The sequence below is a fragment of the Meriones unguiculatus genome, chromosome 2 (genome assembly GCF_030254825.1).
Source record: "Meriones unguiculatus strain TT.TT164.6M chromosome 2, Bangor_MerUng_6.1, whole genome shotgun sequence".
In the NCBI taxonomy this organism is placed as follows: domain Eukaryota; kingdom Metazoa; phylum Chordata; class Mammalia; order Rodentia; family Muridae; genus Meriones; species Meriones unguiculatus.
Genome location: NC_083350.1, coordinates 128645488 through 128657712, shown reverse-complemented (window position 1 = coordinate 128657712; position 12225 = coordinate 128645488). Strand labels below are relative to the sequence as shown.

General features: G+C 45.5%; 2 protein-coding genes across 10 annotated transcripts in view; one reads left to right on the top strand and one right to left on the bottom strand.

Annotated features, from left to right (window-relative positions):
* Positions 1–10151, top strand: part of Helb (DNA helicase B) — a 30284-nt gene extending 20133 nt beyond the window's left edge. Inside the window, exons 12-13 of the mRNA XM_021627293.2 lie at positions 3544–4002; positions 8705–10151. Of these exons, the coding sequence (XP_021482968.2) occupies positions 3544–4002; positions 8705–8956 (711 nt within the window). The 3' untranslated portion in view covers positions 8957–10151. The remainder of the gene's footprint in view (positions 1–3543; positions 4003–8704) is intronic.
* Grip1 (glutamate receptor interacting protein 1) overlaps positions 6398–12225 on the bottom strand; it is a 642849-nt gene continuing 637021 nt past the window's right edge. For 8 of the 9 annotated variants that reach the window (XM_060378110.1, XM_060378115.1, XM_060378120.1 and 5 more), the window contains one exon: positions 6398–6689. In XM_060378110.1, the coding sequence (XP_060234093.1) occupies positions 6649–6689 (41 nt within the window). In that variant the 3' untranslated portion in view covers positions 6398–6648. The remainder of the gene's footprint in view (positions 6690–12225) is intronic. The other variant, XM_060378114.1, reaches the window with a different exon arrangement.

Sequence of the window (12225 nt, the reverse complement as noted above, 5' to 3'; positions counted from 1 at the left end):
CATGTATCCTTCACTAGCTCTCTCCAATGTCAATATTTTATATAACAATAGTATATTTGTCAGGATTAAGAAATTACCATTTCTGTACCATTGCTAGAACATTCCTAACCTTGTATGTATTGAGAGTCAGTGAGATTTTCTGTTTCGTCTGCAAAACTTGCACTGAAGTTAGTGTTTCTGGTGAGGATTTATTATTCAAATTGATCTGTGCTTAGAGGGACAGTAATCAGACTATCTCAAGGACTTGGTTTTAAAAAGAGAGTGACTGGGCTGGAGCCATGGCTTGGTGTTGAGGTTAAGAATACTGTGTGTCCCCACACCAAGCAGCTCACAACTGTCTGTGCCTGCAAACCCGGGCACTGTGCCTCTTCCCTCCATGGCTGCCTGCGTAATACCCCACCCCCAACACTCATAGAAAAAGACATCTTCTAAAGGAGAACATGTCTTTAAAAAGAACTGATTGCCATGACTAGTTTTTTATTGATGTTGTTGTTGGTTACATGTAAAAATGATAGCACTTTGGATACATTGTAGAAAACCAAATATATCGTTACAAGTTTCCCTTTCAATATGACTGTCAGAACAATTTCAACTGCCTATGTGACTTGTCTTTCTTTTAGACCAGTGTGTTACAGACTACTGTAAGGACTTTGAGTCTTGTTCTTAGGGCAGTGGGGACCAAAGGCTTCTGGCCGTTCACATAAGTAGTTGAACTGTAGAATAACCTATAGAATGGAAGTCTACAGAATTAAGTAGATAGCACTTAAGAATTTTGATGGTTCTAATGATTCAAGGCAGACTTAAGCAGAAATGCTTCATGAAGCAGGTGACGGAGTTAAGATAGTCATGTTCTGCTTTCTGAGGTAGGTTGGTGGTGCTGTCTAAGGGTACAGAACCAGCCTCAGCAGGTGCTAGGCTGATGCAGGATAAGTTACGTTCAATTGTCATCATCAGTCATTTATTAAAGCACTGAAGAAAGAGAGGTGGGACCAAGTAGATGGGACCCGTCTTCTCGTAGCTTACTGGCCCATGGTACAGCACTGAAGGGCAACCTGCTAGGTGGAGGCCACAGAGACAGTCCTTGTGCATGGTGCAGTGGGAGTAATGGAAAAGAAGCACACACAGGAGAGGTGAGAGGGCTCAGGGCCCAGTCTGGCCCTTGAAAGGCCTCAGAAGCACCTTGAAGCTCAGAAGCCAGGGGAGTCCCGTGTGATCCGACCCACACTGCACAAATACCACCACGGCTGCCGTGAGACGAATGCATTGGAGCAGGTGAACACAGGAGACTGACATGACTATTTTGTTGTTTGTTTGTTTTTTTTCCCTCCATGTTATTGATGTTTGAGAAGCAGATAGTAACTGCTAAGGTAGACATCCACACGTATAGGAAAACAGGATGTAAAGTTGAAGGGGAAGTAGTGGTGTCAGTATAAGATGCATGTAATGTTGACATGGTGGAGGACCATACAAGGTCACGTCTGAGAAGGACTGACTGACTCCTATAGGCCAAGGAGATGAGCAAGCTCGCCGTGAAAGGCTGCTTGGCCCTAGTCTCTGTTGTCTCCTGACTGCGCATCTTTTGGTAGGGCAGGTGTGGAGCATGGTTCACACCACTCATTCATCTGCTGGTTAGTGGTTATGCTGCCATCAAAGTGTATGGACTGAACGGAGCCCCCAAGGCTCAGACTGCTTTCCGGTGCTTATCTAGAGAGAGGCATTGGAAGGTTTTACTTCCCATGTCATTCTTGGCTTGTTAACACTTACAAGCCAAGGTCCGCTGTTCTCTTTTCCTTGGGTTGATGAAATAAATAACGTGTACAGAAGTAAAAGAAACAATGCACGGGCCAGCCGTTTAGAGACGTTTTAATACTTTGCAGAAATACATGTATGTGTGTATGTCCAAGCGCACATGCATACCTGTGCATGGAGGTCAGAGGACTGCCTCAGCTGGAGTTTCTCCTGGCTTTTCAGTTTTTGCTGACGCAGGGTCTCTCATTGGCCTGATTTTGCTAGACTTAGAGTAGCTTCATCAGGCTTCAGAGATTTGCCTGTCTTTGCCTCCTGTCTCATCACAGCTAGGATTTTAAACATGGTCTCTGGGGGTTGAACTCACATCCTCATGTGTGAGGGAGGCCCTTTACCTGGGAGCCATCTCCCCAGCCCTTATACTTTGTATCATGTTACATACTTATGTTGACTTTATGTTTGGCAATCAGAGTTCTTGTTTTTAAATATAATTCTGATAATATATAGTCATTTATAGATAGTATCCATTTAGAAATGCTCATATATTTGCATGTGCACATATGTATGTGTGAGTACATGTCTGTGTGTTCATCCATATATCAGATGCACCCATGGATGTGTGAGCATACAGGTATGGAGGCCAGAGGTGTATCCTCAGTAGCTCCCCACGTGTTCTTTGAGGTAGAGACCCCAAGTAAACCTGGAGCTTGACAGTCTGGCAGACTGGCTAGCCAGCAAACCCCAGAAAGGGTCTTGTCTCTGCTTCATTGGTGCTGAGGTTACAGATAGGAACTGCTTGGCTTTATATTTATCTCTGTCTCTGTCTACCTATCTACCTGTTCACCTATCTATCTACCTATCTATCTCCCTAACTACCTTCCTACCTACCTATCTACCTACCATCCATCCGTCCATCATCATCATCATCATCATCATCCTCTCTCTCTCTCTCTCTCTCTCTCTCTCTCTCTCTCTCTATCTATCTATCTCTATCTCTATCTATCTTTTTTCCTATATGGGCTCTAGGAGTCCAAACCAGGTTTGCTTGAGTGACAGGAACTTTATGGCTAGAGACATTTCTGCCGTCTATTTTTCTGTATGTGCACATCTGTGTATGCCAGCATACAAGTTTAAGTGAACCTTTGATTCACGCATACATGTCGTGTCTATACATATTTATAGATTCTTCTGTTACTGGCTATTTTAGGTATCGTTCTTCTTTGCCATCAGTTAGTAACCGTAGTGCCTTAGTGTAACGCATGTCCACATAGGTCTGTATGATCATTTCAGAGTCTTGGGTGAGGGAAAATGGAGCACCCCGTGCTAGAGTGGTCACCACAAGCCAGTTGTGGCCCCATGGAACCTAATGTTGGTGACCTATTTAGCAATCATGAGTTCTGAGACAATGAGTAAGATGATTCCGCGGCATGGATGGATGCGGACACACCAGCCAGGTGGAAGGACAGGAGCGTACCATGAACACTTTCCTCTCTTTGTTGTATGTGTCTGTCTGTCTGCCTGTGCATATTTGTGTGTATGAATGCGAGTGTGCTGGCACCGCCATTGCATGTGTGGGGGTCAGAGCAGCCTTGAGTCCTTGTTTGAGAAAGGGTCTCCTTGTTTCCTGTTGCTCCCGCTAGGCTGGCTAGTGAGGCTGGAGCTATACGTCAGACTCTTGTGAAGGGTCTGGTCTGGTTTTTCAGTCAGATTCACCCAGTGAGCCATCTTCGTAGCCTTGTGCCTCAGCCTCCCTGCTGAGCCACTGTGCTAAGTCTTCGCACTGTTTTTGCCTCTCAGGGGTCCGAGGAGAACACAGTCGTCTATGTAGTGGGGAAGGCGGGTCGGCAGCACTGGCAACATGTCTACACCGCAGTGTCCAGGGGCCGCTCCAGAGTGTACGTCATCGCGCAGGAGTCTGAGCTCAGGAGGGCCATCTGGAAGCGCAGTTTCCCCAGGAAGACACGTTTGAAATACTTCTTGCAGAAGAAGCTCTCCAGCGACTCCGCGTCTCCAACACATTTTCCATCCCAGCCTTCAAGCCCTGGACTTGGAGGAAGACCCTGCACACAGCCTCCAGCATCACCCCTCTGGAGAGCCCTAGACAGCAAAGCTACCACAAACGGCGCCACGGGCGAAGCCTCCTCGGCTCCTTTTAACGAGGTGGATACAGATGAGGAGTCAGCGCAGCCTAGAGGGCCCAAAAGAACTGGTGACGGCTCCCCATTTGATGATGAAAGCCCCAGTAAATTCCGTATGGTAGGAGCAATGTTCCCTTGTGTTCATGTGTTCTTTCAGTCTTACCAGCTGCAGCGTGCCTGGGCAGGACCATGTACTTCTGTTAGTGCGTCACTGTGCTGTCGGGACCTCAAGACAGCTGGTGTCTTGTGTTTCCCAAAGTACCCCTTCTGTGCCATCTTGTTACCAGCTCTTCTTCGCATCCTTCCTGAGGCTGCCATTCTAGGCAGCATCTGTTGATGACTTGATAGATGGCAGTCCTGAGAAAGCTTTCCACTCTGTACCTGCCTCCCCCATCTTCCTTGTCAGTTACCCCTGGCTCTGCAGGCCAGAATCACTCTGTATTTCAGCAGCTTCCTTGCACTGGTTGGTTTGAGTCTTCTTACAAACAAATGGAGCCCTTTTTTCGGTCTCATTTCTCTCTTGGCCTTTAGTAGTTTTTGTCTTACCCTTGGCTTTTAGTAATTTGACTGTTGCTATAGGTTCAGGGTCTACAGGTTCATGGGACCTTATCTAATCTGATGGGAGAACTGCTTCCACAGGTCCACTCCATTTCCCGTTCCTTCTCTTCCACGTATCCCCTAATTGAGGCATCTCCTCGAAGCCTTGAGAACATAGTGTATTTTCACAGTTTCCCCCGGCCCCTTGGCCCGAGTGTCTAAGCGGCTGCCGGAATGCAGCTGCTGGGAACTTTGGGTAAGCAAGTGACCCTTCCCCACCCTTGGGATGACTACAGGCAAGTATGGGGAGTAACTTGACGACTCACTGAAGAGTGCTCAGTAACCAACTCCTTCCTGTATCTTTGTTTCTAGAAACAGCCATTCTGGAACTATTACCTCACACCTTTCTCTCAGTTCCCCATCTTAAACCCCCCTCATCATAGTTTGACAGCTTGAAGTCTTACAGACACATTATCCTCACCTTGTCTCCACTTTCTACCTCTAGGAAGATAGCTTTATTGAGAAATGTCCTGCTCAGGGATTTTTTCCCCCCACTCTACTTAGGCTGTCCTGGCATAGGTCCTTATCCTCGTGGAGGATAGCTGTTTGTCCTCCCATTGTCTTCTTTCCGTACTCCCCATATACTCCACTCCCTTGGGTGCTCAACTCAACCCTTGTCTACAGGCTCCCTGTGCCAAAAGTGCACACTGGAGGCTGCTCAGTCTCCATCAGCCTTGCCCAGCACGGTGTGATTTCTCACTGTTACCTTTTGGCTCCAGTCAATCTACTGTTTTTGTTCACTAACTCACTAGGAAATCTTTTTTTTTTTTTTTTTTTTTTTTGCCTTTCTTTCTTACCTCTTCCTTTCAGCCTTCATAGTTTGGAGATATAGCTGTCAAATGGGTGACTAGGTGGCAGAAAGCAAAAGGGAGTAATCCCAGCCAATTCCCTGTTTTCTGGCTGAGAGTTTGGGCAACAGCAGAGCCATTTACTGAGATGAAAAGGGCCTGAGGAGAACTTACTTGAGAAAATGAGGGTCACCCCTGGCAGGCAGTAGTAGATGCCACACTTAGAGATGAGGGCTTATAGATTCCATCTGAATATGGATTCAAAAGAAGCTTTACTGATCAATTAATGGACCTGCTGAATATTCGCTAAGTAGGGTTCGGTGGAGATGATGAGTTCAGAGGAGCAAATGTTGACGAACCTGCCCAAGTCCATTGCCCAAAGAAGGTATGGGACATGTAACAGGGTCCCCAAGAGCTGGCCTGACCAAGAGATCGACAGTGAGGTGAAGGCAAATGAGGCCACTGGGATAGCAAGGTATGCAAATGAGAGGGAGGGCTGCTGATACAGGGTAGGCAGGAGTGATGGACAGAGAGTCTTCCAAAGAGACTATCTGATCTTTTGATTGGAGATCCGTAGGAACGTTTTCAAGTGCTCATCAACTGAAATCCAGTGAGGTGACCTTGACCTTCATGTAATGGATGGCCATTAGGGAGAAACTAGGGAACCAGTAAGTTCCCAGCACAAAGAAACCCTGGGTACAGTGATTGGGCTAAATGTAGTACGCTCACCACAGGGAAGGAAAAGAGATGGAAAGGGCTGAAAGGCCGAGGTGGTGGGTCTTAAAGATGAGTTGGGTACAGCTGGGGTTGGGTTACGAGTGACGCGCACGTGTTTGACCTGGGCGTAAGGTGGATTCAGGTATGATTAATCAGAATTAGTAAAAAGGGTAAACTACTGACTGTCCTTTTCTTCCATTGCAATGGAAGAGTCTGGGGTGATCCTGGGCCTCATTCTGCACCCAATGCGGATGATAGGATATTTGATATGACATTTCCATCCTAGTGTGACACCTTTTCTTCCAGAAAGTAAGCTTGCCAAGTCCCTGGAGCTAGGCTTTTGACCGGAGCAAAAAGGACAATTCTAAAGAAAGAGCCTTCAAACAAAGTTTCTTGAGTTATATTTCTTCTCACCAACAGTGGCGGCGGGGGGTGGGGGGTGGGGGGTTGGGGGTTAGATTTCACGTGGTGGTACAAAGAGAAAATGGCAGTGTTGCTCAGTCCCAGGCCTGAGTCTGCTGGGACCTTCCCACTTTGACCGAGGCCAGGATTGTACATCTGTGACCATGAGAGTGAAATTGGGGACTGTCTTTTGCTGGTTCAAGTCCTTGCACGATGACGTCAGCCCAAAGTTCGTTCCAGGAAGGGGACAGTGTTCTTGCTCACAGGCTTTGCCAAAAGTGTGCGGCATCTGCAGGGATCCCTGTAAATGAGGAAAGAGAGTTCAGAATTCGAGGACTGGTACACTAGAGACCTACTTCCATAACTCTAGATGAATGTGTCAGTTTTTGAAAGAGAAATCCAGTGATGAGGGCCGTCTGCATGTCCTTCCTTCAAATTCACACTGCTGCCTACAGGGCACACTGGCATTCATATTCACATCCATGGGTTTTTGAGAAAATGCCTCCTTAGGCAGCTCTCGTGATGTACAAATGTCATTTTGTGCTCACACCAACCTAGATGCAACAGACACTGTTAAGACTTGAGTGGTGTGAAGCTGTGGCCTGTGCACTTAACGTGGTGGGAAAAAAAATGTTTGTTAAGTGGGTCACACTCTAACCCAGCGGTTCTCAACCTTCCTACCACTGAGACCCCTTAATACAGTTCCTAGTGCTGTGACCATAAAATGTATTTCCATTGGCACTTCCTAACTGCAGTTTTGGTGCTGTTATGAGTTGTAATGTAAATATCTGTGTTTTCCGATGGTCTTAGATGACCTCCTTGAAAGGGTTGTTCAACCCCGGAAGGTGATGCTAAAAGTCATAATAAAGGCATCAGCTAGAAGCAGTTACTGTCTATCGTTACTTTCTACATCCGCAGCTTCACGCCACCAACGCCACAGATCCCTTGGTACTGTCGTGCCCTAGGCAACAGGAGAATCTTAGCTCCATCTTGATGATCTGGGCCTAGCGTTATATTATCTGTGCTCCATCATTGGCCCAAATGTCATGATGGTCTGAGCGTCGCTACTAATGACTGAACCCCGCCTTGCCTTCATGCTTTACTTTAGTAGCTTTGGGTTTTGAAAACAGCCCTAAAAGGAAAATGTTGACCTGATGTCTTGCCTGCTTTGGAAATAGAAAGGGAAAAATAGATCATACTTCCTGATGCAAACATCTGAGTGAACACTAAGTTTATCAGGTAATAAACAGTGATTTGCAGAAAAAATATATATATATTTTTTACAACATTCACATTGGAATATAAAAAGCAAGCTAGTTGAGACCATCATAATGGCTGAGGGAAGGCTAGCCCATGCTTAATCAAAGTTCTCCGGGAGACAGAGCCATCTGCATGGTCTGTCTGTCCATCTCCGGGTATCAGAGCAGAATTCTTTGGGAGGAACCTGCGGAAGCCATTGTGGAGACCCGCAAGTAGAGTCAGGTGTAGGCGTGGCCCCAGCATGCGTGGGTCTGAAAGCAGGCCGCCTGGAGGCCTTTTCCCGGGAGGGAGGGGCTTCTCCCTGGTAACACTTTCAGATGACTGGGTTCTCCCGCTTGCTAGAGGAGAAGCCACATATCAGAGCTCACCAACTTAAACATCTCGCTTAAGCCATGCCTTCGTGGGAACGCTTGGCATAATGTGTGGCTAACTTCAGGTCCCGGAAGTTCAGGCAGGTTGGTACGAGTCATCGGTCAACCACGGTCGGTCTCTAAAACGCACAGATACAGCCCCGTGGAAGATGAGTGAGCTGTATTTCTTTTCCTTTTTCCTGTGGTGGTGAAAACTAGCGGGTGCGGCCTAGGCGTCACTGGAAGCATGAAGAGTGTGCTCTTGCCATTGCCTTGCTTCGTGTATCACACGAGAGCGGTCTTCACGGCTGTGCAGCCTGGCAATCGTACAGAGCTGTGCACTTAGGGACTCGGATCCATCTTGAAATTCTTAATGTTTGCGCAGTGGGCTTTCATTATAATTCTATGCCTTAATCCCAGACTGTATCGTGAGCCCTATCTCCACGTTGAGAAGTTTGATGCCTGTATTTAGGCAACGCACAGCCAGGCTCTTCACTAGCTTGGTACAGGGGATGCCACAGCGGGTAGAAAGAAGCAGACTTGATCCTCCAAGGAACAGACAGCCCCAGCGATGGGTTGCTCAAGCCTTCAAGGATTGTGAGGAAGGCATGATTTCTTCTTCAGAAGCAGTCAGAAGGGATGGAAGCTCTTACGGTAGACAAGGTATGCTTTTATGAAATGAACTTTATTTTTTATTTTCAAACAGGTTGAAAAACCATCTCCGCAAGTGTCTTCTATATTTCGGAATCTGAGGTTGAATAACCTAACTCCCAGGCAACTTTTCAAATCCACTGACGATCAAGAAACAATTACATCAGGTGTGGTGGGTCACCGTGGTGATCCTGGTGATCCCCGCGATCAGGAGGATCTTGAGTTCCTGGCCAGCCTGGGTGACATCATGAGGCCCTGTTCAGGCAACACCACCACCAACCAAAACCTCGAAACAGAAAAAAATTGACTTCATATTGCTCGAAGTAATCATCATTTCTTGCCTTTCAAGACAAAGTGAACATTTTAGCCTTAAAGTTTCAGACTTTGAAAAGATGCTGTAACGGGACATTTTCCTTCTGGGCATTTGTATTTTGGGCCTTTGTCCCAAGATAAATATTTTATTTTAAATTTAAAGTTTTTATTTTTAAATCTGAATTTAAAAGCAGGTATTTTAAATTCACCCGATCAAAGCAAACTGAAGATCTCAGCCTCTGTTCTCATGAGAACAGTTAACACCAGAGATTGGAGGAAAGGGGCTGTGTGTTTAAAACGGTCCCATTTCAGGGGGCCTGTACGTTATGTGATAACACCATGTGATCACCGTGGCTCACCTTTGCCGGTACACTGAAGCAGTGGCAAAGGTGGGTTGATTGATAGTAATAATTAACTTATTGAAAAATGCTGCCTGTCCCAGAGGGACTGTTTACAAGGCCATCGCTCCCTCCCTGCCTACACCCAACCATGCTGGGACTCAGCATGCTTGGGCTTTAATGTGCCTTTCCTGGTTGGGAGTAAGTTTTGAATGTATCCCATTATAGGGAGACTTCCTCTTCAAGCGGATTGGCTTTTAAATATTTATTGCCAAGAGGTGCTGTGGTTTGAATGTGTCTCCCCAAGCACATGTGGATTTTACTGTGGCAGTGGAGGCCTGATGAGAACAGCTTTTTGCCAGTGTGAGTGCTCTTGTCCTTTTTGTTGCTCTGAGTCTTGGTGGTTTGCTTTATTGCAGTTCTCAGATAGTTCGTTAGTTATAAATTGCCACTCTCCAACAGCTCAGATCAGGGAAACTTCTGGCAACAAAGTATTCTATTCAGTGTAGTACATCAGTTTTTTTTTTCCTTCTTTTTTTAAGTAATCTGTTGTTTACCTGTTGGACTGCCAGTATAGTACAGAGACATTTTTTTCCTTCTTTTTCTTTTCTTTTTTTTTTGTGCTAGGATTTAAGCAAAGGACTTATACCTTCTAAGCAAGTACTTTACTGTTGAGTTTCATCCCTGGCCCTAAGCAGAACTTTTATATGTACTGGGAAGCGAACAAACAAAAACAATTGTGTGACTCGTCTGATTGTAGTATTTTTTTTTTATTGCTGTGTCTTGGGTCTAACCTGCAGCGTCTCTGAGATACACCTTTGTGAGAAATAAATCACTATCCTTTTTCCTAAACTGCCCAGTCTGTGGTTTTCTTTTATAAGAACACAAGGAACTAAGAACAATGGTATGGTAAAGAATACCCATTAACTTAATGTAAAGAGTGTTGAGGTAGACTTCTGGACAATTTTCCCACTTAAAGAGCACAATTCAGTAGCTTTTTGTGTAGTCACGGCATTGTGAAGCTGCCAGTATATAGTCAACTTGAGGGCATTTCATAACCCCCAGGCCTACACCCCATTAGGCATAAGCTGTACCCCACTAGACATCCATTCACTCCAGCTGATTTGTCTTCAGAGATTTGCCCATGATGCACCGTTCCTAACGACGCTACTCAGATTTCATCCACATTGTATCAGTGGTATATTGGTAACTCAGCTCAGTGTGGACATACTGCATGTTGGGTTTATCCATTACTGGGTTGGCATTAGGGTGCTTTCTCCTCTTGCTGTTGTAACGCATGCTGCTGTGAACACTCCTGTAAACATTCTTGTGTGTAGATACGTGTTTTCATTTTTTTTGGGGGGGGGATTATGTCACTCGGGAACAGCTGGGATAGAGCAAGTCTGCCTTAGACTCTGGAGCAGTTAGCATTTTACATTCTCACCGGTAGTTACAAGAATTCCAAGTCCTCCAGTGGTGTGTGCGCGCGCGTGTGTGTGAATATGCTGTGTTTGGTATATGTGTATGTGTGTGTATGTGTGTGTGCCTGGTGTATGTGTATGGTATATGTAGTATATGTGTTTGGTAAACATGTGTGTGTATGTGTGTGTGTGCCTGGTGTATGTGTATGGTATTTGTGTGCCCGTGTTTGTGTGTGTACCTGGTATATGTGTATGGTATATATGTATATGTGTGTGTATATCTGGTGTATGTGTGCAGTATGTGTGTATGTGTGTATGTGTACCTGTGTGTGTGTTGTGGGTGGAGCATACATCTGAACATGAAGGAGGCTGTTGCTTGTTCTACTCTATCACTATAATCCCTGAGACAGGCTGTCAGGGAACCAGGAGCTAGGCTATGCCAGCAATCCCCTGTATCCTTCTGTCTCCTCGCACTGGGTTACAGGTGTGCATGACTACAGCTGGCTTTTTACATGGGCTCTGAGGATTTGAACTCAGGGTGTCTGGGCTGTGCAGCCATCTCCCTGGTCCTCTAAAAGTGTTTTAGTGACTTCTAACTTGTAGCCGTCATAAGAGTAAGACGTGGCATTTCATTCTGATTTTGTTTTGTGTTTTCCTTATGGCTAAAGATGAGGAATAGCTTTCATTATTTGCTGGTCTTTTATATGTCTTTGGAAAAATGTCTATTCTTGTCTTGATATTCATTAGGCTGGTATCAAAATGTAAGAGTTCTTATATATTCATCATAGCCCTTATTCAAAAACTAACCTGCATTTTTCTCTTACTCTGAAGTTTCCTATTGACGGACATTTTTAATTCCAGTGATGTCTGTTGTACGTTATTGTCACTTGTGATTTTCATGTTACTGCCAACAATCCATGGCCCATCTGAAGCCATGAAGATTTACTTCTGTTTTTCTAAGCATTTAATAGTCCTTGCATTCATGTTTAGATACCAACCGTTCAGTTAGCCTTTGAATAAAGTATGAGAGAGGGGTCCTGTGTCATTCCTTTGCAGGTGGCTGTCCAGTTGAGCTCCATCTCTTGAAGAGATTGTTCTTTCCCCATGGAGCTGTCTCGAGCCCATGTCAAAGCTCAGTAGCTTGTGGCAGAGTATGTTTCTGGCTTCTCGGTTGTATTCCACAGACCTGTATGTGTTGGTTTGTGTGCCAGAATGGCATCATGCTGACTCCATGACTGTAGGCTGTACTAAAAGATTTGAAATCAAGCACAAGTCATCTAACTTTGCCATTCTTTTTCAAGATTGTTTTAGTTGTCCTGGGTCCCTTGGTTTTTGTTGTTGTTTCCGTTTTGAGACACGGCCTCACTACATCATCACCTCAGCCCGTGTGGTAATCTTTCATCGGTCCCTTGTTATTACTTTACAGAAGCAAGCGGTTTTTGCATGCTGGTCTTGCTGAGCTGGTTGATAGCCATTGGTTTGTGGTGGGTGAAACGCTCTGGATT